The following is a 26,402-nucleotide window of genomic DNA, read 5'->3' as shown; positions in this document are numbered from 1 at the left end:
AAGCTAGGATACAGCCATATGAATTCATAGTACAAGGTGCTAACACCTCCTGAATTAAGCAAGTGAGGAACAATTTTAAATATTTTTATGAAAACTTCAAATACCACTGGAAAATAATTTTACATAGAATATTTCAATTTTGAAATCCTTGGAATTCAAATACCCTGACTTCCTGTCCTACCAGCTTCCACCCCACCCCCCTCACTTAATGTATCTCCTCCATTAAAAATACTGGAAACATGGAACCACAACAAATACTATGACAACCAAAATCTCTCCATGGAAGGAAATGTCTATGTGTTTCACTTATTTGAAACAATAGTTAATACAATAGCTAGTTTTACATAGGACCTAAAAATTTACAAAGCACTTTATATATTATCTTACTTTAGCTTCACAACCACCTTAGGACCTAAATATTTCAAGATTATCCCTATTTTAAAGATGAGAAAGCAGCCTATGTTCCACAGGGTTAAAGGATTCTTCCATAATTATATTGCTAGAAAGACAAACACTCTAAAATACTGTTGTGTGTTTCTAACAACCACCATAATATAAACATTTTGGATGTTCCTTTGGAGTTTGTCATATCTGAACTTGATCCTTTTCTACTTTCCATCTGATTCAATATGTGGATAATAATATTCCAATCTTGAAATCTGGCCCTTACCTACTTGATTTGTTAGCTAATAAACAATTATAAAGCGCCCAGTATGTGCTAAGTGCCAAGAATACAAATAAATACAAAAAAAGAAAAATAATTCCTGTCTACAATCTAATGGGAGAAAGGCAACACAGAAAAAGAAGTTGAAGGGAGTGGGGGAGAAGAAGGGTTTGGATATCCATAGGCAATTCTGTAGAGATATTCATATGAACTTGTTGACTAAATCTAGCGCTAAAAAAAATAAATCAAAAAACACTAACAGGTTATGAAGTCTTGTTTAAGCCTGGCCTGCCAAAGTATCTGGTTAAGAATCTGAGGTCTTCAAATGAGAATACTGCAACAGGCCATTAGATACAAGTTATTTCGCATGGGAAAATAGAGTCTGGGATAGCTGGTCATAGTCTGAATATCAGTTCCTAAAGAAATATTCCTGATTATAATCTTACAGATTAATCTTTCTACCATTTTAATAAAAAATACACAAATTGTTACATTATTCACAGATGGTTTAAATATTCTTACTATATTAAACAATAAAATTTGTGCCTGAAAAATAGCCCATAAAATATAAAATCTTGATATTTAAATTTCTAAAATGACTAGTTATAACCTTAGAACACAATTCAGTAAACCTTCACATTGGTTGTCATTTACTCAACTGACTACAGAGGGAAAAAGAACTAACAAAACTTTTGATAGTTTTTTCCATGTTCATTAAAGCAAAGAAATCATATGGACAAAACTTTAGGGAGTTATTTTTTGTAAAAATGCATAAATTATCACCTCTAAGATCTTTTGAACTTTCTTTCAAAGTATATTTTAACATTAAGAACTTTCCCATATTGTTAATTTATCCTTTTAACCTGAAAGTAACCTCACCACTGATTTTTAATCATGGAATCTAAGATATAATCTATGCCCATTTCGGGTTTCTGAAATAATACAATTAAAATTTCAAAACAACTATTCATAGCCCAGCTCTTCCATGCCACTAAATTTATGTGAAAAGTTATTAATTTTGTGATGTTCCATTAAAGAAATAGACACTATTATAAATATATCACTGGTATGACTAATACATGGAAATGACAAACTACATTTATCTTTTATAGTCTTTTACATTTCATATCAGTTGATCTTCCAATAAGTCTAAGATGCAGTAGTAAAATTATTATTGCCCTCATTTTACAGGTTCAGAGGCAAATAAGGTCCTTTCAATATATCATGCTTACCTTCTTATTCCTCAGATATTTTAAAGAAAAAAATTCTGCTCATTTTGTAGTTAAAACTATCATGCTACCTATTTTCACAGTAATTACCAGCATAGTATGGTAAATAATAACAATTGGTTTTCTATGGAATCATTAACTTTCAAATTTTCCAGAACATGAAAGGGAAAAGGGCACCACCTAATTTCTCTAAAATAACAAAATCCTAAGATTAGCTCAATATTGTAACCCTTTTCATTTAAAATAAAAATACAAGCTCATTATCTATTATTCTAAGAAAGCAAAAATTCAAATGATGATTTTCCTGCAATTTTTAAACCTTTTATCATATGATCTCTATTCATTGGATGGAAGTGTGACTGGATTCTCCAAATTATTACAACACATAAAATGGTTCAAAGTACTAGCCTACTGAGTGAGACAAGATTAATCAGGAAATGGAGAAGAGCTCATCAACAGAAAATTGGCTCCCGTGTGACAAAATTTCTCATCCAAGGCAACTGAAGACACAGAAAGGTTTTGATCTGTGTCAATAAAAGGAGTATTCACAATAAAATTACTTTATCTTTCAAAATATTAACTCATTATTAAATAGCACCTTATGATTTACAAAATACTTCATTCTTAACCATTCTGTGATAGTAGTCCAAGTATTGTATTGTTCTCCCTATTTTTACAGATGAAGGAATAGACCTAGAGAAAAGCATGGGACTTGCCCAGTATCAGAGCCAGGACTTGAACATCACTCAAAGTCTTCTTTCTGGCTCCCAGCAATTTCCAGTTTCTCCACAATGTCATGTTGTTAATATTCTTGGAAAGCATATTAAAAGAAAAAAAAGGCATTCAATTCAGTATAAACAGCATTAAGTGCCAAGGAGCTAGCTTTCTCCTGAGAGGATGCACAATTCTGGTGTTAAGTAAATAAGCGCAAAGCAATTTTTAATTGAGAAAATACATGATCTGGAGAACTCATTAAAGGGCTCTGCATTAGGAGGTGGTACTTGACCTAAGCCTTGAAGGTAACTAAATATTCTAAAGAGAAGAAAGAGGTAGAACATCCTACGTACCTGAAACAAGGCCCAGAAACTGCACAAAGAAAGCTCAGGGGAAAACATGTAAGGCCATTTTAACCAGTGTTGTTTGGGAAGAGGAATAACATGAATTTGAATTAAGTCTCAAAGTCATACTGTGAAAGGCTTCAAATGCCAATCTGAGTAGATTGTATTTTATCCTAGAGGAAAGGGAACCACTTAAGACCATTTAATAGGAGTAGTCCAAGTCTTAGTTGTATTCATTTTTCTAGAGTATATATATTGTAATAAAGGAAAGATTAGAAGCAAGGAATCCAATTAAGTCTACCAGTTCAAGTAAAAAAATGTTGATCCTAGGTTAGTGGATGTGTGATCAATAACAGAAAAGAATATGGAGGAAGAATTTATAAGCTTTAACAACCAAATACATAAGCTTTGAATAAATTACTCAAAAACAGGAGTTTTAGAAATGCTAAAATTACTGGTATCAAAATTAATTATGTTTCTATTTAAACAATTTTTAGAGAGCTTACATTGTTTCCCCTCCTCTAAATAATACTACAGATCCACTGACCAAGCATAAGAAAGAGGTTCAATAATAATCTTTCAATCTCTGACTTTATACTCCCAAGTTATGTAGGACTGGAAAAGAATGACCCATTTTGCCAGCAGCTAAGTTTTGTTTCTTCTTTATAAGGATGAAATTAAGTGTTATATAATATGAAACATCACTTAATTACTTAAGTTGTATGGAAAGTTCTAGACAGATTGCCTTCTAAATCCAATTAAGGCCCTTTACAATCATATAAAGTATAACTCAAAAGACAAAACATCACCAGGTGGTCTAGTACTGTGGATTTGATCATTCCAAAGATCTGGTACTCAACAGAGCATTTACAACCATAAAAAGTAGTTTTTAAAAACATTTTATTACCCTCTAAAAACTGCAAGTCTCTTGTATTCTATAGTGTTCCATTTTAGGACAAATAGTAAAATAATGGAAAGGCACACATGGGTAAGTGCTTAATATAGGTCAAATTTCCTTCAGCTCTACTTGTAACATAAGATGAAACATACCCTTGGGGTTTCTGTTGTTCCTAAGCTATCTTGTACTTTAAACAGTATTTGTCTATTATAAGAGCCCATATTCAGAAAGGAAAGGCTTACATGACTAAGACATTTTGTGGTAAAGCTAGGAATAAAGACCAAGAAGTAATAAGAAAGCCAAAGAAATGGAATAATGAATCTATAGGAAAATGGAAAAGACGAAACTAAAAATGGTTAATCATTATATGTCAAATTTTTTAAAAGTCTGTATAGTGTACCTTGTCTATTCTTCCAACTAAGTCAATTAATTCAAAATCCAATATTACTCCTAGAGGCAGCTTTTTCTGTCCAATTATTAAAAATAAGTAAACTCTAAAAATTTTACTTAACTTGGCAAAAAGAAAAGGAAGAGATAAGTTTCCAAAAGGCTGGATTATTTTCCCCCAAACTAGAATTCCTGTCAGATATAGGACTATAATTCAGGCCCTGGTCTCCTCCTCTTGCATACCTATAATTCAAGGTAACACAACACTGTTACTTTTAGAGACAGTTTGTAATACTTGAAATAACTGACATAATGGCAAAACACAAAAACTAATCAGCCAATAGGACTATTCTACTCCTTTAAAAACCACAGATGTGTGCTCCTGACTCAAATTCTTAAGTGGCATTGATGGTAAGGTAGCCAGTATGGTCAAATTGCTCATTAGCATTAGCCTCAAAGCAACCTCACTCCAATCATACTCTCAGACCTGGATCTAGTTTCCTTAAGTTCCCATTTAGATCAATTTGTCCAGGCTGAACTGATTTGTCTTTATGAGGCTTCACCCCAATTACAACTTTTTTTTCTAGTAAGCACAATTTTCTTGTGAAGTATCAAAGTTATTATAAAGAAAGGGGCAGAGGTTAGCAATCAGCTCAGACCTTGAAGAAAACAATGTTGGTTTTGCAGACTTTCCAAAGGTAGTAGACCACACCTCTCCTTCCAGCAAATAATAGAAGGATCAACAGAAAACAAAAGGGATCCTGTTTTCCTCCAAGACTTTATTTCTTTTAAGTCAAAGTACAGACCACAAAATTAGCTGGGTAGGAAAGCAGAATTGCATACTGAGACCTCATTTTAAAATTCTCTCTAGATTTATTCCCTTTCAAGCAGTTTTCTATAAACTGCCTCATGTAGAAGCACTAAAAACTAATGATACTTTACCACAAAATTAGTTGGAAGAATATAAAAGTAATCTTGACTATATTAACCTTCCCATGAATCCTTAAGGAAGGTTGCATTTAAACCAAATGTATTTAAGTTAAATATACCAGCATTGGGCCAAAAAAATTACTGACAGTTCATGTGTCAATCATGTTCTCTTATCTTTATTTTCTAATAAAACTCAAAATTTCTAGAATTGCAATGGCCAAATTTCACAACTAAATTCATTTACAAATATAGGGGGGAAAAAAACCACTAAGAATATTATTAATCCCGACCTATTTGCCAAGGTAACTAGATGGCGCCACAGTCTGAGCACTGGATCTATTGTTAGAAGACAGCAAATCAATTTTTTCCTCAAAACACTTTACTTGCTGTGTTACTGGTAAGCTCAACCTGTCTGCCTCAGTTTCCTTAACTGTAAAAATGGTATCCCATCGGATCAAATGAGATAAATAACACTTAACCCTGCCTGTTACAAAGCAGGTACTATATAAATGCTAGCTATCAAGAGGATTATTGTTATTATGACCTTAGCATGACGGAGAAAGGCATTTTGGTAAGCGAAAATAAAAATAATAAACTTTGATCTTGACTGGAAAGACAGAAAAGATAATATATATTATAAAGTACTTTGTAAGCCTTAAAGTAATCTGTATGTGCTATTATTAGGGGAACTACTATCATAAGCTCCAATTCAAACAATGAAATGTGTCAACACAAATCTATGAGCACCAGATAGATAAACTAGGCATTGTGAAGTTACTTGCCCTTAGGGAGAGCTTGGGGGATGCAGAAGCTAACAGATACTCTTTTTAAGAGATTGACTACCCATAAATTATTTATTAAGTGCCAAATGAATGGTAAAGAGAACTATAATAATTCAGAGTGAGACATTTTAAACTTTATTCAAAAACACAGAGTAAGGCTTAAAGTTTTCCTAATATTGATCTCCCTTTTCCTAATACTAACTCCTTAGGAAACCAGAGGGGAAAATATTATCATTGCTAACTATTTAAAAGATATGAAGAAGGTCCTGAGTTAGTAGGAAATAGGAACCTTCCAATTTTCACTCCACAACCTGCTAATTGCACATGCCATGAACTGTCATTTAACTTTCAAAGAAATGTTTTGCATGACTTCATCTATATAATTGATATCATATTGCTTGATTGCCTTGACTTCTCAATGGATGTGGAGAAGGGCAGGAGATTTTGGAATCCTCATTTTTTTAAGTTAAAAATAAAATATCCTAAGTTTGTTTCCAATCTATTCAGGGAATGAGACCAGACCTTCCCCCAAAACTATCCTGAATTCATTCTGTATATATAGTTTACATGGACATATTATCTCTTCATGGGGGCAGCTAGGTGGCTCAGTGGCTTGAGAGTCAAGCCTAGGAGACGGGAGGTCCTAGGTTCAAATCTGACTTCAGACACTTCCCAGCTGTGTGATCCTGGGCAAGTCACAACCCCCATTGCCTACCCTTACCACTCTTCTGCCTTGAAACCAATACACAGTATTGACTCTAAGACAGAAGGTAAGGGTTTATTTTTTAAAAAAAAATTATCTCTTCATTTAGAATGTAAGCTCTCTGAAGGAAATGTTTCCATTGTTTCCCAACACAGCACTAAAGCTATCCCCTATGCAGTCCAGTGCTACTTTTAGTTCAATCTAGTGTCAGGTAATCCTAATAACAAACGAAAAAAAGTATCTTTTGAGGTAAAGAATGAGGGTTGGGGGCAGATGGATGGCTCAATGGATTGAGAGCCAGGCCTAGCAACTGGAGGTACTAGGTTCAAATCTGACCTCAGACACTTCTTAGCTGTATGACCCTGGGCAAGTCACTTAACCCTCATTGCCTAGCCCTTACCTTCTTCTGCCTTGGAACCAACACACAGTATTGTTTCTAAGACAGAAAGTAAGGCTTTAAAAAAACAAAAAAAGATTGGGAGGGGGACTAGAAAGGGGAAGGCCTATGGATCCATTTCAAGAGTCTATGAATTTGGTTGCAGAGGAAAAGTTACATCTTCATTTCCATTAATCTACAATATTTAGCGTTTCTTCCAGTTATGAATTTTTTTCTAAATTCTGAGTCCATCAGTTTTATCACACTTGCCACACAGATATGAGACAGAAAAACCCCTAAGAACCCCTACTTTCAAGGAAAATCTGTTTTACCATGGGAAATTATTTTAAAGCAGAAAGCTTAATTCTCATTCCCCAATCACAGGAATCACAGGTAGGTAGATGGTGGACAAACCTCAAAAAAAAGGATAGTTAAAGAGTATGACTTGATTAAGGTTCCCAAGCATGCTTTCAAGAACAACTCTTTAAAAAAAAAACAGAATAGGCTAGGGTTTGAAATGAGATAAAAATAGCAAAAATTTAAAGGTTTTGAAAAATATCATTAAGCATATATTATGAGTTTACTATGTGCCAACACTGTGTTATATATGTGTATGTTTGTATATACACACATATATATTTTTTAATATACCCTTACCTTCCATCTTAGAATCACTACTATGTCTTGTTTCTAAGACAGAAGAGTGGTAAGGGCTAGGCAATGGGGGTTAAGTGACTTGTCCAGGGTCACACAGCTAGGAAGTGTCTGAAGCTAGATTTGAACCTAGGACCTCCAGTCTCTAGGCCTGGCTCTCAATCCACTGAGCCACCCAGCTGCCCCTGTTAGGTATTTTAAAAGTGAAAAATAGTCCCTTAAAACAAATTTTATATTAGTCTTTCTTAAATTAAAAAGGGTTATCCATATCACCCAAAGTGTTCCATTCAATAGTTCCTACTATTCTCAATTTCCAATTCTTTCATAAGAATTTCATAATATGCTTCAGGCAAATAAAATCTGATTATACTTTACTAGCAAGAGAAAAACACCAATTTGGAAGAGGAGATCACTGATTCGTTAACTAGGTACCTGACATTCTGAAAATGAACATTCTATGAAAGGACCTTCTATTTAATTAATGTAAACATTCACAAGTTTTCAAATACTTGGACAAAATTAAGTCCTAGCCCTGGATGTATGGTTAATAATGACTAATTTGGGATTTCATTTCAGTTTTGATCTACTAAAATAACAAGGTTAGATTCAATTCAAGAGTGGGGGAGTCTACCACCTATTTATAGCAAGTGGTTGTAAAGTAAACCACCATCATTTTTTCTAACAATTTATATCATTCCTTTTTTACTTTAAAATCATCTACTCCTTAGGTTCTAGTCAGCATTGAAAATTAAAGGTTCCCTGAAGAACAAAGTCCAAAAGGGGATCATAGTTCACCAAATACAGAGGTGTTTAAATCTAAGAGTATTGTTCATTTTCTCCCTTAGACAGCCATATAGGCTTTTAACTTGACTAGTAGGTGACTAAAGCTAACTTTATTACTGGTCAAAGAATTATTCATCCTTGGAATTACTTAGGCAAGAACAAGCTATGAGAAGGAAAGGATTATAGTTCCTAACTCCATCTATAGCTATGAGACTGTTTAAAAAAAGTTTCCTTTAAGTAGATCTAACTGAAATTTCCAGAAAGTACCGAATGCTCTCACAACCAAAAAATTAACTAAATGAAGCTGTCTAAGCCAAGGTCCATTAAGTATATTAAAAGAAGGCAAACAGTGAGGTAAAAACTACAGGACTGGGGGCAGCTGGTTAGCTCAGTAGATTGAGAGCCAGGCCTAGAGACAGGAGGTCCTAGGTTCAAATCCGGCCTTGGACACTTCCCAGCTGTGTGACCTTGGGCAGGTCACTTGACCCCCATTGCCTACCCTTACCAATATTCCACCTGTAAGTCAATACACAGAAGTTAAGGGTTTAAAATTAAAAAAAAAAAAAAAGAAAAAAAGAAAACAAACTACAGGACTAAGGATAAACCACATTTGTGAAAATCATTCACCAAACACATTAAAGACCCGTTTTGAAGAATCATTTCAATATGAGGATTCCCAGTCACTCCACAGTAGTGTGCAACTTGCCTATTTCTACAACAAGATCTGCCCACTCCAAATTTCTACTTTCTCTAGTCCAGGGGTCGGCAGCGTATGGCTCTCAAGCCATATCTTGGCTCTTTTGAGGGCCAGATATGGCTCTTTCTGCAGGAGCCATAAAGTCAACTGCGGCACAGTAACTAACAGTTTACACATGACATTGTGCGTCACATGATACATCACGTGATCCTTTCAGTACAAGGACTATCTTCTAAGATAGAAGCTCCCTCATTAATATTGCCACGGGAGACGAATCCTGGGGCTTGGTAGGTGTGTTCCTCCTTCTGCCCTCCTTTTACTCTTTCCACACTTGTTACTGACATCTTGGGGTTCTGTATAGTGACTGATCACTTTTGTCTACATTCTCTACCCCTCTGCCTCTGATTTACATGGCTTTTATCTCAGTGCATTCATGGGGTCTGCACTCCCTATTTGTGGGGTTGTTATTGTTTTTAACTTTTCTACCTGCTCTTAAAGGGGAACTATAGTCAGATTACATATTTACATATGCTTCATTAGTGAGAAGCATTTCTCCCCAGTAGTTGTTTCATTTGATACAGAATGATTTGAGTAGACAGCACTGATAAACACCCGTACCAGGAAATGTGTGTGATGTGTCCTGGCCAGTTTTCCACCCTCCTCCCCCACTATTTACTAATGCCTGCACACAAGTCATGTTATTTTCTGTAATCTCCTGATCTCCTACTTAATTTATGTGGCCAAATGGCTGAACCAGCAGGCCGGCAGCTTTTTCTTCTCCTGTTGCCTGACTTGAGAGAGGGAGAGGAAAAAGTATTCTTCCCTGAATTTTTCTCTCCTTATTTCAGCAATTTTCTTAGTGTAAAGGAGTTTTATATATATGTGTGTGCAGTTATATCAGTACTATAGTGCCCCATTAAGTCTTGTTTTTTGATTAAAAATCAAAAATAATTTTGATTAATAATCAGCAAAACCATGCAGCACCAGAAGTCACATTAATGTACTTTATTCATCATTGGTTAGCACATAATAACGTTATTAAAAATAGTTCAGAGACTTATTGTACTTTAAAAGCATTGTTCTTACACAAAATGCACATATTTACTTGTATTCAGTGTTAAACATATTGTCCAGCTCTCACAAAATTACATTTAAAAAAATGTGTTGTTTATGGCTTTCACAGCCAAAAAGGTTACAGACCCCTGCTATAGACCAATATTGTACTACTTTCAAATACCCACAAATATTCAAAGCAGTAGGATTTAAAACATTTAGATTATTCAATTATTTAGACAAATGACAATCTGAAATATGTCCCCAACATCATTCCTATTTTGAAGTTCCACTAAGGATTATGAATTTATTCATTTATTTTACAAACATGCCAGTGGAGCAAAACTTTAAGTCTTGCAATGTACAGGTCAATCAAAATGAGAAATTTCAGAGGAACAGTTGATTCTTAAATGTTTTAAAGAAAATAACCTACTTCATAAATACAACCAACAGATTTTTAAAAACTTACTGTTCACTTCTGTAAATTCACTCAAAAAAACAGCCAAATTAACAATATGAATATAAAATTTTTAATCTACTGATATAAATTATCTCAAGAAATAATGTAGCCAATAGAGAAGTGGCTTTGAAGCCAGTAAGATTTGTTATATCACCTCTTACATTTATAACTAAATGTATTATTCTGGACAAGTCACTTAACCTCTCATGTAATCTAAAGCAACACTAGACTAGAAAAATTAAAGTTGACAGGGATAGAGTCTGTTTCCTTATCCCAAAGTTCTCTATATTAATGAAACCATAGGACTTATTCTCAGCACTAGCTTTAACTGCCTGTTAGAAAGTAACATTACCAATACAAATGATCTTCTGGGAACTGAACAGGAAATTGGATTGGACAGGATCTGGAAAATTGCATTTTGTGATCCCAAACTATTTTCCAGTGCAAAAATCTATATCTCTTTTAATATAAATATTGTCCCCATGGACTCAACTGTGGAATGACATCAGATTAACATAAACTCAAAAAGCAATTGAAGATCCATCCTGGGTATAGGCAAGCTTTATCAATTCACTAAGACAAATTTGCAGCAATAAACATTTTGTAAGACATCATTCAAAATATATATTAATGGAAAAGTAGAAGGGTCAGGCCAATCATTGATAATAGAATACAAATTAAGTGGGATGCATTGGTACTTCTGAGATACTTAAAAGAACAAAGGAAGTCTCAAACACACTGACTTGATAGAAACTTTAGAGAATGTATCAGAAAATAGGGGGGAAAAAAACAGCATAAGAAGTTTCAATTTGCTTTGTTAAAAGTAGTACACTCAACTTAAATTCTGAAATAACTGACACTTCAAAGTCTCTTCTAAGGACCACATAACAAATTCCAAAAAGGCTTGTCCTTTGTTTCTTATTGTGATCAAGCTAATGATGTTACTTTTTTAAATGCTCCAATATAGTAAGAATGAACACAAATTATCATCCTAACAGTTTTCTGTTAAGGCACACCATGGGTTAGAGAGGTCATAGGTTTACTCTATTTTCAAGTCCCTCCTCTCTGACATACTAGCTATGTGACTCTAGACAATATAGAATGCTCCGGGCGCACCAAGGCAGTTTTCTATGACTAAAAGTTGCATAGGTCGAAAGGTAGGTAGCTATACCAATTAAATCACAGTTCTAAGATACCCTCACTAAAAAAAAAAAAAAAGCTTGTTTCTATTTTTCTCCCTTGCACACATACAAAAATAAATCTTTTAAGATTTAGAGCTGGAAGGTGACCGTTAAAAGACTAATCCAGATGCCCTCATGTTATACATGAAAAACTTGAGGCCCACAGGAGTGAAATGACTTCAGAAAAGTTACATGGGCATAAAGGGCAAAGGCAGGATGTGAATGCATGTTCTGATTCTAAAGCCAGCACTCATTCAATTATACCATATCTAGTACAACAAAATATAAATTATCTTATTTTTATCAATCATTTTAAGATGTTTAAAATGCTAAAAATACTATATGCAAGGACCTTTCAATTTGAGTTTTTTGCCCCCCAAGGAAGGGTCACATTTAATAAAATAGTAGCATCCATAGTACAAAATTATTATATGCTCAATGGGAAAGGAGCATTGTTCTTCAAATATATCTTAGCATTGGGTCCTAAAGCCATTTTTGCACAAGAAAATTCTCTGTATATACCCATTATATTTTACTCCAGAACACAACTCATATGTGTAAGATCTGGATGCAAAATAATAATTTCTGAAAAGGTTTAAAGGGTTTAAAATAAAACCCAACAATAAAATTCAAGCAAATTAAGGTCCATATTCCCAGCCTTGGTGTTGCCTTAGTTTACACTACGGATACTACTACTCACTGCTTCACCAGACTGGCTGCATATAATTCCCACCAAAAGTAAGGCTAGTGCACCATGGTCTCTGTAAAAAAAAAAACACAAAAATCATTTCTTGATTTGTTATTTTAAAATATATTATCTATCAAACTTGTTAAAACTGAATTTGCTACAAATGATTTAAAATATCTACAACATCAACAAATTCTTAAAAATAAAACCTCTAAAGTAAAATTTGAATCTTCCCAAAAGGTAGAAATTTTGTCACCATTTTAAGGTGTATGGAATTAAAATTCTTTGGAGAACTGCCTTGGTAAATCCCTTGGTTTATGCCAGGTGGAAAAAATTTTTTTTTAATTTATAAAGTTGAGAGAGGACTAAATCTTTTATTTCATACAGCAGGAAACTGAGATCCAGATATATTATGACTTACCCAAGAAAAAAAAATAATCAAAGAGCTAAATCAATTACATAACCAAAACTATAATTCAAACTTCCAGATTCTAGGCCAATACGCTACCACATCTGTTACTGTAAAATATCAGCACAGCCTGTATTAATGCTATTTTTTTAAGAAAAGTGTTCCATTACTTGCTCTTACTTTCACAAAGCTAAGCCTGGAAGCTCACCACTATGAAAGTTGTTTCTACATATAAATAAATTCAGAAAAGTATAACTAACAAAGTAACCTGGTATTACAGGTACCCAAGTTTTTAAGTTCTAAAGGATACACAGCAGCATCATTTTTTCACACAATGGATCAGCCCATTCTGCCTTCAAAGTATTCAATATCTGTGTTAGGGAAAACAACATTAAGATATTACCCCATTTTTATACATTTCATTTTCAGTTTTTCAATGGCTACCTTATAACCCACTGTGTTAAAAGTACTCAAATAGAGGATAAAAGTAAGGAAAGGCAAAGATACAATGTCCAAGAGAAATGAAACAATATTACAGTAAAGCCCTTCTCTCTCCCACCCTCCATAAAAAAAGAAAAGGCAAAAAATAGACAAGATGTTGGTTAATCTGACACACCTATCTGCTAAGATTTACTGAGTGAGAACTCAACGAAAATGAGGCAGCTAATGGCTTCAGATGATTAAAGAGAATAAAAGGAAACTATTATATAAATATTTACAAATTTGCACCTCAATAAAACTTGAAGTATATACTCACTGAATGAACTCAAGAAATTTCTTTTACTGTCTTGTTCAACTTCGTTCACATGGCCTTCTTAAAACTGAAATCTGTCCCCTATTAAATGGCAGTTAGTTCTGCGGCAAGAATTGAACAGAGGCCTGGCTTGGTGGCTTATGCCTCCCCTACATGCAGGAAGGGACCAGTGGATCACTTGAGTTCACTACTTCCAAGGTGCAGTAGGGAAAAAGGACATTGGATCTTCATACTAAGCCTAGTACCAATATGGTAGTGAGCCCTTCCCCACAGGGGTCCATTAGTGGCTATCTAAAGAGATAGGGAGAAGAAATAAGAAAAGGAAGATCTAGTCTCAAAGAAAAAGCATGTAACAAACTGACTATATTTCAGTCCCCAATAAATTTCTCTTTGCTTTGCTTTGTTATTTTGAAAAAGAGACAATCAATAAAGGTTGGCAAAATAAGCTATCCTGATGCCTGTTACTTCATGGTTGTTTTTACTGGAAGCCCATTTAGTTTTTAAATTTTACTAAAAATTTGTAGAATGGGTGGGAACTAAAGAAAAATAACTCACTAACATACAATAGTTGTAGCCACCACATGGCTATGCGCAATTTAAAAACCATTTGAAAAAAAAAAAACCTATTTGTTTATAAATGGGGTAATAAAAAGCTCTCCCTTCAAAATAAAAAGCTATACTCCTCAATTTTAACCTCAGCTTCTTTTCAAGACTCAGCTCCAGTGCATTCTCAAAGTTCCTGATGCCCTGTCAGTGTTATCTCTTATATCTTCAAGTTATGATCTCCCCAATAGAATTTAAACTACAGAAGGCTGAGATCACTTTGTATACCTAAGCTCAAACACCACATCCTATAGACCTTCATCATCAAATTACTCAAATAATTAGTGTTTGCTACTCCATTTATTTAAATATTTTACATATTCATCTGCAGGCTTCTCCCCAGTAAAAAATAAACTTCTGAGGATGGGGATTGTTTGGCTAGTCTTCATATCCCCTCCAGGACTAAAACCAAGCCTATGTTAACAGGCTCTTAATAATTGCCTGTTGAATTGGATCAGATTGTGCCTAGTGGTCCCATTAAGACCTATTCAATTTTCATTTACTGGACATCTACTTTGTCCAAGGTGCTGATTATTCAGAAAAATTCTTAGAAACTAAACTATGTCATTTCTCTATGACAGACCTCCCTCCTCTCCCCAAAACAAGTTTCTGGAGGGCAGGAACTTGGTCTTATAAACCAGGGACCAAGGAGGTTTTCAAAATATTACTAAATGAATAAATTTTAAAATGTAATTGAGTCAATTCCCTAGATTCATTCACTACAGGTCTTTTCCTCCTTTTTTTAAAATTAGCATTTTTCTGGTAAGGTTTATTCCTCTTTTCTTCAAAAAAAAAGTCAACTGCAAAAACAAAAAGTGATTCTCCCAAGCATACTCAATTAAAAAAATAATAAAAACATATTGCCCTAATATTTAAAAAGACGAAACCAAAATAATCACTACCACCTCAGGTCTGAAAACACATGGATCCTATTTACAGGAGCAACTTACCTTTTTGTACCTTCCTTTTGCAGATATTAAGTCCAGAGTCTCACAATCATTGGTCCTCTGTTCTGTTTGATTCAATAGCATACACACTGCTGAATGACTTCTATTGCAAAAACTAGTAAATGAATCTGCAACAATTCCAGTTTCTTCTTCTACTTTTACCACGCCTACTTTTCCAGCTCAAGAAACAAAGTAAAAAGTCACATTTTAAAAGTTCCAAAGTTACTAAGAGACAGTAAATAACTTTAAAGTCTTTCAGTGTTTTCCTTCATTCCAAAATTTGTGCTTTTTTTCATGCTATTTTCAAGAACACAATTTGTCTATTTCTTATATGGAGGATGTCAGGTTTTTGTGAGAGGAAGAGGATTTTTGGTGGGAGGGCAAGGAGAAGGGGCATTATAATGAGAAAGGGACAAACTAATGAGCCATTTAGAAGCAGGTGAGATACCATCAGCAGAATGTATGCTGTTGAAAGAAACAGAATGGAGAGCCATGAATGAGAGGCTCTGCACTTCAGATCTGCAAAAGAAGGGAATAAGAAAGTTAACACTGAACTTGTAAATAGATCACCTATTTCACCTTTACAGTAAAAATTTGATAGGAAAACGTGCATATTAGAAGCCCCAGTTACAGTTTTGTTTTGATGAAGTCACGGGTCCAAAATTTTTCAACCTTCTGTTTTAAAATTTGTATTTTAAACTACAATCTTCAATACTCAGTCATTTACCATTATTACTCTGCTGTCAATCCTTCCTCTTTCAATTTCAAATTATTAAGCACAACTGTGTGCTGAATACTATGAGATACTGAACACTGAGATGGAGGTAACAACAGTTGAATAATGAGGTCCCTACCCTCATGGAGGCTCAGAAGCTAGGTTTCTACAGGGCCCAGAGATATCACCATATTCGTTATATCTTCTTTCTTAAATATTTTCATATGAAATATTTTTAAATTTTCCTGTGGAGCTAAATTGAAGGAAAAACTGTTTGCTCTAATGCTCATCTGTATCATAAATACACATGTGCATAATTCCTTTCCTCGTAATTAGATCTACCTTAAGTCAGAAAAACCCACTTGAAATCTAAAAGTACCATCTTCAACTTAGAAGAATCCTCAACCAAGGTTCAGTACAGCTTTAATGGGCTCGACTAAAATCTTATGGCTAGCATAGATGTACCTTCTATACCCTAAATTATTCAAGGTTGATGAGAGAAATTTTGTCTCAATATTGTCTAACGCACCACCTCGACTACATTAAAATTATACCAAGGGTTACCCCACCCAAAGGTCTTCCCACAAACCATCTAAATGAGGTTACTTCACCACAACTTCACTCCCCCAGAGAGACACTGTCCCTCTTTCAAGGGCAAAATGCCATACCTATCCCATTCCAGATACCCCTAACGAGAGAAGTTATGGGGTGAATATTCTTGAACCCCTCCAGGAAACGAAGGGGGAAGAGTAGAGTGGCTTTGTGGAGCCAGCTTCCCCACTAACCAGCCCACCCACCCTCAAGCCCCTCACTCCGTCCACCCACCCCTTCCTCCTAGGCGTGGTGTGAAAAAAGCCAGGAGGTCTCATTCGTTCAGCCCCGGTGAGGATGGGGGGCCAGGAGAGAAGCCCGAGGTTGGGGGACTCCTCCCTCCTTTCCTTCATCCCTCCCTCCCTCTGAGCATCTCCCTCCCGGGCACGCTCTCCCTGCCCGGCGCTCCGAGCACGTTGCCCAAAGGCCGGCTCCGGGCAGCTCCAGCAGTCGCATGGGCAGAGAAGGGGGCGGGAGGCGGATCCGCCGTGGGGGTCCCCCACTCAGGAGCGGTACCTTTTGGACAGATCCATGAGGACCCCCGAGAAAAGCTTCTCCCCGAGCCGGAAGGACACCACGAGCGCGTCCTCGATGATGTGGTCCAGGGTGACCCGCACCTCCGAGCCCGGGATCAGCTGAGCCACGGCCGAGTCCCCGCCCGCCGGCGGGACTAGCGCCGGGACGGCAGGCTGGGGCTGAGGCGGCGGCGGGGGTTCCTCAGGAGCCGGTTCTTTCCCCTCCTCCGGCGGCGGCGGCGTCGTCGGGGGCTCCGGTCCCTGCGGGGCTGTCGTTGCCTCCCCCTTCTCCTCAGGTTCTCTCTCCTCAGGGCGGTCGAGGGATTTCTCCTCAGGCTCGAGCCTCGGAGAGTCGGACTCCATCCCGGGCTCAGGCTCGGGCCCCGCCGCCACGGGACTCCGGGCGGACTCTCCCGGCGGCTGCAACGGCGGCTCGTCGGCCTGAGGCGCGGGCTTGCCGTCTGCCTCATCAAGCACCAGGGCTTCAGTGGCGGTCACAAGCAAGGGATCGGTGCCGGCCTCAGCGCCCGCCTCGCTACCGGGGATGGGCTCCATCTCGGGCTCGGCCTCTCCGGCGCCCCCCTCCCCCGGGGACGCTGCAGTCGCTGCCGCCTCCGCAGCCACGGCCGCCATTTTCTTTCTGGCTTCTCCTCCTCCGACTCGGGCAGCGGCGGCGGCAGCGGCAGCGGTAGCGCTGGGTTCCAGGGCCTTCCCCTCCCTCCTTCAGAAAGGCACTTCCCGCCCCTTTTCTTCCCCGTAGATCTGTGCCGCTGAGCCACTGGGTACCTCTTACGCCCCGCCCACAGGTAGAGCGGTCAATTGGCCGTATTGGACGCCCATCACTTTATTGAGTCTCCACCCAGAGCGGGAACTTCTCATTGGCTGATCGAGTTGTCAAACGTCAAGGGTTAGGCGATAGAATGGGAAGGCGGGCTCAAAATGGGAAAAGAAGAGAGAGGAAAGAAGCTGGGCTTGAGGCTGGAGGGGCTGCCAAGTTTTCTATTGGTTGAGGAGAAATTAGGGGGCTTGTGGTTTGTCGCCGTATCTGTCCATTCCTCTCCAGGTGTCCAAGCGGAGGGGCAAAGAAGGGAAATCACATGGTTTGCCAATCGTTTCTGAGGCACCCGAAGGGAGGAGTATAAGAGGACTAGGTGGGGTAGGAGAGAGTGGGGGGAGAGCCGTTCCCATGATGCACTGCGCCACACCCTTAGAATAAATGTTATTTCTAGGCACAAATCTATCCGTCTTCGCATTTGGGGCCGGATGCACTTGTTTGGGGAAGGAACCAAAGTTTGGCAGCCCAGGAACACGAAGAATTGTTTAAAAAGGGATTCCCCCTACACTTATTCATCTTTCTCAGAGAAAAAAGAGAGGGGGGGAGGGGTTGCACAAATCTTTGCTACCATCTAATGAACAACAGGATAGGGCTTGATGTTCCTGAGTATTTTAGAGTAAAAGGGCTGTCCCCAGGAACCCCAGCTTAAACTCCAAAATGTACAGAGTATTCTTTGGATTTGGGCATATTTTCCCTTTCCAGGTTCAAAGCATAATGGAAACATCTGTCCCCTTACTTGAATCCCAGCCCTTCCATCATTATATTCTACTCTTCTTTTATGTACCTCCTTGTTCTCATCTCCATTTCTCCTTACCTATATTCAATGTGCCTGGAAGATTCCCATTTCTTTGAGCAATCTCCCTATCTTCATTTAAATTCTACCTCAAAACTTCTCTTTATCTCTAAGGTGACCAAAAAATAAGAAAAGAGAATGAACATCGCCAGGGAAGGAAAACAAATCTGAATTGAAAATTTATTCAGAACAAGCATCTTCCTCTAAGGTTGAAGGAAAATTTCATGGTATTTCTGTAAGGATTTCATTCTTTGGCCTATAGCCTCCAAGAAAATCCTGGAAAAAAGCACTGCTATAATTAAGATTTTTTTTTACAATTAAGTTTGATAAAATGTAGGGTCATTCTGTGTTTCACTGTGGATGCAAATTGTACTTAGGATATTGTCTTTTTTCACAAAGCTTTCTGCTAAGCTTCTGTCCTGCCATTCAATCATGCTATATGATATCCCATGGTAAGAAGGCAGTCGCCTGGTTACCAACTTGTGGTAACTAAACAGCTAGTTTGTGATAAAGCCTTTACTTGTATCATTTTCCATGTGTCTACAAAATGGAGCACCAAAACACTATTATTAGATCACTCCTTAAAACCACATAACCTATTAGAGTAGGAAAAGACCTTTGAGATCATCTAGGCTGATCCTCTTCTTTTATAGATGAGGAAACTGCAGCTGAGTTAGTTGTTATATGCCCAAAGTCAACAACTAGTAAGCTACAGAACCAGTATTCAAATCTGCTTCCTCTGACTCCAACTCCAACATCCTTTCCCATTCATCATAGTTGTAATCTCAATTCCAACATTTACTAAATATGTCATCCTGGTTCTCTGAGCCTCAATTTCCTCATCTGTAAAATAGAGGTAATACTGTTATTATATGCTTCATAGAGTTGTTTTTAAAGGAAGAAGTTTTATAAATCTTAAAAGTGCTATATAAATTAGTTATTAGCCAACCTTATTCCCCACATTATTTCATCCTGAATAACATGCTGAATGTCACACAATTACCCTAAAACTGGGATATCAGAAAGCTTCTAGTATGTTGGTTAACTTTTCTATGGAGGTTTTTTGGAAAAACATGGACAAGATTAACCCAGCATAGACATTGATTGCCATCTATACCATTAGAGGTAGTACTTACTTTGCTGAGTTCACAGATTTATTTAAGTAACCCCCATTTCTCAACCTAAAAACCAATCAAATCCATAAATTTCTTCATAGTTTTCTACACAGGCTATGCTCATTCCAGCCTCCATGTTATTACTCCTGCTGTTCCAGCTTGCCTGGGATTCCTTTATACTTCCCTTATTTCAATCCTAAAGACTTATATATAGTTTTTGAACAAACTACATGAAAACTATCTCAGCTCTTCCATTTAATTCTCTGAACCCCCATAACATTTTAGTAATACTCAGAATAACCTTTCAATGTACTTTAATTGTTCTATTTTAGGAATGTCAACTTTATTATATTATAAATCCTTTAGAGAAGGGATCATGTTTTTGTTTTGTTTTTTACTTTTGTCTTTTGACCTCGGTGGACTTTTGGCAAATACTAAATATTCATTAATTGATTATGGAAGGTACCTTGCATTGCCTCTTGGAAAGATACCTAACTATATTCAGGGCTCTAAGCCAAAGTCTCAGAGCAACAAATGGAAACTTAGGAAACAATGTGATATAGTGGCAAGCCCTCTTCAAAGAAGACTCAAAGGGCTTGGAGCTGAAGTCTTGATTTGGTTACTGACTGACTTGCTATATAATCAGTGGATCTCTCTGGGAAAAGCACTTAAGCTCTGTTAGCTTTAGTTTCCTTGTTTGCAAAATATTGATAATAATATCTACTTTACAAGGCAGTGCTTAAAAATGCTTTGTAAATTCAAAAGCATTATATAAATTTGAGATCTAACATGAATTTGGTCTAATGTCTATGATGTATGGGAGTACTGAACTTGTAAAGCTGAAACACATTGCAGGAATTTATATATTCCATAAAAAATTTGCTGAGCATTTTCTAAATTCCCTATCCTATATCTGTGCACTTGCACATTTTTACCTGCATAATAACAAACAGGAATTGAGAAGAAAATATTAATTTAAAATCACTTTTTCTTCTTTCTATATCAAATTTCTATTTCTTAGTCTGAATTTCTTTCCCTTGGATTTGGTGTGGGTAGCTTTTGAAGTGTTATGCTCCTGTCTCTGGAAGGGGAAAAAAAGATCTATATGAGTTGAATGTTTTCCAGGATTTGATGTGGCATGTGCTTTCCTCATTCAAAAATTATAGGTCTTTGAAAATGTTACATTTTCAGCTCTCTTTTGGTTTATAACAAATTGCTGTGCATGTGTGTTTGTGTATGTGTGTGTGTTTGTGTGTCCACAAGTGTCCTGGGTGAAGGAAAAAAGCTACTCCTAGGTTTTTCAAAGAGGACTCTCTTATTTTATTTTATTTTATTTTTTGATGAAACAAGAAAAATTCTAGAAGGTGGAACCTTCTTTAGGAAGTAACATTTCCTCTAAAACCTGTTTCCCAAATAGCCTCAGCCCACTAACACAAAGTAGATGCTAGGGATGCTGAAAAGGATAGTAGGAAGAAAAAAGATGCCAGTACCTACATAGCCTCTTTGTCCCAATGACCTTGAAGTAACTCAGCAGTCCTCAAGTGTTGAAAGAAAATGGTCTTTGGATGGTGTTAGGAACTGGAGGTTGCTCCTTCCTGGGTTCAGTAACCACAGTGACTTCTCTCTTAAGTCACCAAAAGCTGTGCTTTTAACATCAATTCTCACAGCTAGAAGAAACTAGAGATGATCTAATCATATTTGCCATTCATTCATAACATCACTACCTAGAGTTTGTTATCTATCATTTGAGGAGCTCAGAGCCCTCTGTGATCTCACTTTTGTAAAAGTTACACTGAGGGGAATGGAAATATGGGGCTCCAGAAGACTGAGACACATCTAGTGACATATCCAGAGTTTAGAACAACACAGAGCTGACTGGTTTTATGGTCCAGACTTCCTGACTTATGGTGCTTTCCTTCCCACCCACCTTCCCTTTTTTGTCTAATTGCTGAGCTATATTGATTCACCATAACAGCCCAGAAATAACATTCAAATGTGTAGTTAATTCAAAAGTGTAATTAAAGGACGCAGCTGTTTTTAGAAGTCATAGTATTCATCTGTTTTTCAAGGACTTAATCTTCAATGTTTCATACAGAACTTATTCTTTATTTGTCCCTAACATATAAATGTAATGTGTGTCTATACACATATATTAATGTATATATGTATTTTAAACCCTTACTTTTTGTCTTAGTAACAATTCTAAGACTTCTAGAAGGGCAAGGACTAGGCAAATGTGGTGAAGTGGCTTGCCCAGAGTCACACAGTTGGAAAGTGTCCAAAGTAGATTCGAACTCAGTTCCTCCAGACTAATCCTGGTGCTCTATCCACTATGCTACCTAGCTACACTAACAAATATATATATATATATATATATATATATATATAATATAGTTGATAATGATAATAACTAATTAACTCACAGCACTGGGTTGAAATCACCTACTTAGCAGACATGATAAAAGGTTAAATACTTCAGTAAATCCATGATAGCTTGAATGTGAACTCTCCCTTCACATTGCAGATGAAAACACCTCATCCTCTTGTATAAACTGAGAAAGAGAAAAGGGAGCAGAATCAAGAGAATAATTTATGAAATAATATTGTAAAGACCATTTCTAAAAACTTTGGAATTCTGATCAACCTATGGATCACCCAAGATTCCACAGAATTTGCATATACTTTCCTTTCTCACTCACTCTCTCCCTCTATCTTCAAATGTGTGTATCAGATATATATGTATATATATATAAACATATATGCATATGTTGTTGTACTTGGGAATTTCTTTTGCTTAATGATGCATGTTTTGAAACAGTCTTCTTTCTCAATGGTAGGAAGGGAAGGGATATAATTTTTCATTGATTGAAAAAAATAAAGTTTAATAAAAAATAAAGCCTTTCATTCTTATCCATAATCTATCCTTATGATCTACTTTAGGTACTTGAGACCTTTCTCTAGGTCTTTTAACATTCTGAGGTCACCAGTTCAGTCTCCTGTTATCCTTCACTTATTTATAAATAGCCTCTGGATGATCTACTTTAGTTGTTCATCTGTTATCTCTGACTCTTATGGTATGACTAAACTTCTTTCTCTGATTCTGCATTTCCTAGATAGTATTTTTTTGGGGGGAAGGGAATACATTTTTGCTCTAAATATATCCTTGATTATGCTATAGCCTTCTCATACCCAAATTGAGTCTTTGTTGCCCTTTCAGTCATCCACAATTTTGATTCAGTAGAGGAAGTGGTATTCCATAATTATCAGCATAAGGCATCATTGAAAAAATATTGGTATTATGAATTGAGATAAAATATACCTAGATAAGTTCCTCATGAGTGTATGCTATGATTCTGTTACTTCATATCCTTAACTGAACAATAAGATGTATAATTTCCTAAATACAATTTAGCCTGTTTTCTTCTTTCTAATTCTCATCCTTCTGAATTCTAGGCCCAGATTGCTAATGTCTGTACTGCCTGTCCAAAAATATATATAAATATATATATTGAGTTAATCCCTAAGAACTAATTCAGTGGATTGCCTATCTAAAAGAATGCTATAATCTGGACAATAGCCATTCCAAAAAAACTTTTTTTGAGTAAAGATTATTTGATCAAACTATTTCAAGTGCCCATGAATCTCACTAAGAGAAGGTCCAATAGTATTCTGATTTTTTTTTTAAACCCTTGTACTTTGGTGTATTGTCTCATAGGTGGAAGATTGGCAAGGGTGGGCAATGGGGGTCAAGTGACTTGCCCAGGGTCACACAGCTGGGAAGTGGCTGAGGCCGAGTATTCTGATTTTTGATGTACCTAATACAATATTATTTGAAAATGAGGTCATCTTCAGGACTTTTTCATCTATAGAAAATCTATCTTTCACATGGGCTATACACAGAACATTATGACAATGGCAAACTCGGCAAATATACAAAATTCTCTTTTATACATTGATTCATATTGCTATATGGAAGCTTATTAAACAAATTCAATTTAATAATGCTTTTACTAAGCATCTACTATGTGTAAAAGGAACGCTGCCAATTTTAATCTTTTTTGTACAACAAAAAACAAAGCAGAGCCTATGCTCAAAGAACTTTCTATTCTACTGATTATATCTATCAAGTAACCTTATATGATCTTAACATATGCATAGGAAACATCTTGATAGAAGGTCTTTAAGGTATGTTTGTTTTACCAAGTCAGCTTTTAAAAAATCAACAAAGTAGTAAACACATATTACATTTCCAAGACTTTACCTTGAAATCAACTATATGACTGAAAATGTGGTTCAGTGAAGAAAATTGTTAGGAAAGACTGCCTATCCATGTTTTGAATTTTATAAAGATACCATAGGTATATACACAGCTTATTCTGATGGATTTTTGTCAATTAAAAGAAAACTAGCCACATTCAGAGTAAGAACTGTGGGAGGAGAAACACAGAGTAAAAACAACTGCTTGAACACATGGGCTGATGAGGATATTACTGGAGATGAAGATAAATGATAACTCTAGTCCAACTAGCAATAATATGGAATTAGGTCTTAATCAATGATACATATAAAATCCAGTGGAATTGTGCATCGGCTAAGGGGGGTTAGGGGAGTTTGGGGAGAAGGAAAGAACATGAAACATGTAACTATGGGAAAATATTCAAAATTAAAATTAAAATAATAAAATAAAATTAAAATTGCTTTGGTTCTGGGATGATTTTTTTTCCATTTTATTGAGTGAGTCTGGTTTAGTTCTTCCCATTTTCTTAAGTTCTATCTTTTTCTTGTATATAAAGTTAGGAATTAAATGTTAAAGCTCAAATATAGTGGTTTCATTTTCACTGATAGTTAAAATCTGTCATTATTTCCCCATTATTTCCCCATATGTCATTATCAGATGTATTCCATTTTTAATCTATTTGTTGTACTCTCAGTATCATCTATAAATATTCTTTGGATAATCGAGCTTAGTTGTGTCCCATGCTAAGTTTTTTGTAGACTCATTTGCCTTCCACTGTTTTTTCCTGTTTTCTGGGTTGAATGTTTATAATCTCCTACCTTCTTCCTCTGAATCATTTTGCAAAATAATGTTGTTACTCACAGCCACTATCTCTTCCTTTGCCAAAAAATTAAGTATTTGCTTGTTGAAACATCTCCTTTTTTGCCCATTTCATTGTAGAGATTCCTTTTGTTAAATTTCTATAAGAAATTATAATCATACTTAATGTCTTTTTCTTTATTCATTTCCCATTTTAGGATACCACTGCCTATTTCAATAGGTCAGGAGCTACTATAATTGTACCAAGAGTTTTCTTCCCCTTTTTATCCTCTCTTCTAATTTGCTATTGGATTTTTATCTTTAGTATAAGTAGTCAATGATATGACTGCACATAGACGGTCAATTTATAAGTAAGTCCCATAGAGGATTGCATCAGGTTTCTAAGTACCAGTTTAGTTAAGTAAAAAGAAAGTCATTATCATTAGTTTGTTGGTCACTGATGAATTCTTTGGCCTAGGGAAAAAAATGAAACATAAAAACAAAAATAATAAGCAGGCATGTCAGTCAATAAACATTTATTAAGTACCTACTATGTGGCAGGCACTGTACTGAGGGCTAAGGATACAAAAAGAGTCAAAAGACAATCCCTGCCCTCAAAAGGCCCATGATCCAATGTATATTGTTAGTTATATCAGAACAGCAAAAGTAAATGTGTATGCTGAGAAACAGTGCAGGGAGATCAGTCAACTTAATCATGGAGAGGTTTCATAGATATTGTTTGAATACCATAGATTCAAAATATAAGTGATATGCCAGCACTTAGAAATTATTCCAACCACTTCAGTTTATTTTTAAATTTCTAAAAGTGTTCTACAATTAGCAAGCTTCTCTATCCTCTTCCCTCTCTGTCTCCAACAAAGTGAAAAAAAAAACCTAATAACAAATATACATAGTTAAGCAATACAAATACTAATATTGGCTATGTCCAAAAATGTGTATCTCATTCTATATTTTATACCTCTCAATCAGAAAGGCTATAGGATCCTTCATCTTTGGTCCTCTGGAATCTTAGTTTGTCATTGCATTGATCATAATTCTAAAATCTTCCAAAGGTATTTTTCTTTATAATATTGTCAATGTCAGTTATAGCAATAAGGCGAGAAAAAAAATTGGGGGAATAAGCATAAACAAAGAAGAAACAAAAGTATCCCTTTTTGCAGATGATATGATAATTTACTTATTGGACCCTAGAGACAACTAAAAATTAAGTGAAATAATAACTTCAGCAGAATATAGAATACAAAATAAATCCACATAAATCATCAACATTTTTGTATATTGCTAATAAATTCAACAGGAAGAAATAGAAAAAGAAATTACATTAAAAATAACTATACTATACTATAAAGCAGCAGTCATCAAAACAATATGGTACTGGCTAAGAGATAGAGAGGAGGATCAATGGAATAGACTTGGGATAAATGACATCAGCAAGACAGTGTATGATAAACCCAAAGAGCCCAACTTTTGGGACATGAATCCACTATTTGACAAAAACTGCTGGGAAATTTGGAAAACAATATGGG

At 36.1% G+C, this 26,402-nt stretch overlaps 1 protein-coding gene across 7 annotated transcripts in view; it reads right to left on the bottom strand.

The window, feature by feature from the left end:
- PWWP2A (PWWP domain containing 2A) overlaps positions 1–17,710 on the bottom strand; it is a 34,270-nt gene extending 16,560 nt beyond the window's left edge. For 5 of the 7 annotated variants that reach the window (XM_044661744.1, XM_044661742.1, XM_044661743.1 and 2 more), the window contains exon 1: positions 17,079–17,710. In XM_044661744.1, the coding sequence (XP_044517679.1) occupies positions 17,079–17,710 (632 nt within the window). Of the gene's footprint in view, positions 1–12,555; positions 12,589–17,078 lie in introns of those variants that run through there. The other 2 variants (XM_044661741.1, XM_044661746.1) reach the window with 2 other exon arrangements.
- Positions 17,711–26,402: the final 8,692 nt, after the last annotated feature.

This window comes from Gracilinanus agilis, chromosome 2 (assembly GCF_016433145.1).
Source record: "Gracilinanus agilis isolate LMUSP501 chromosome 2, AgileGrace, whole genome shotgun sequence".
Taxonomy (NCBI): Eukaryota; Metazoa; Chordata; class Mammalia; order Didelphimorphia; family Didelphidae; genus Gracilinanus; species Gracilinanus agilis.
This window is presented reverse-complemented; position numbering and strand designations above follow the sequence as displayed.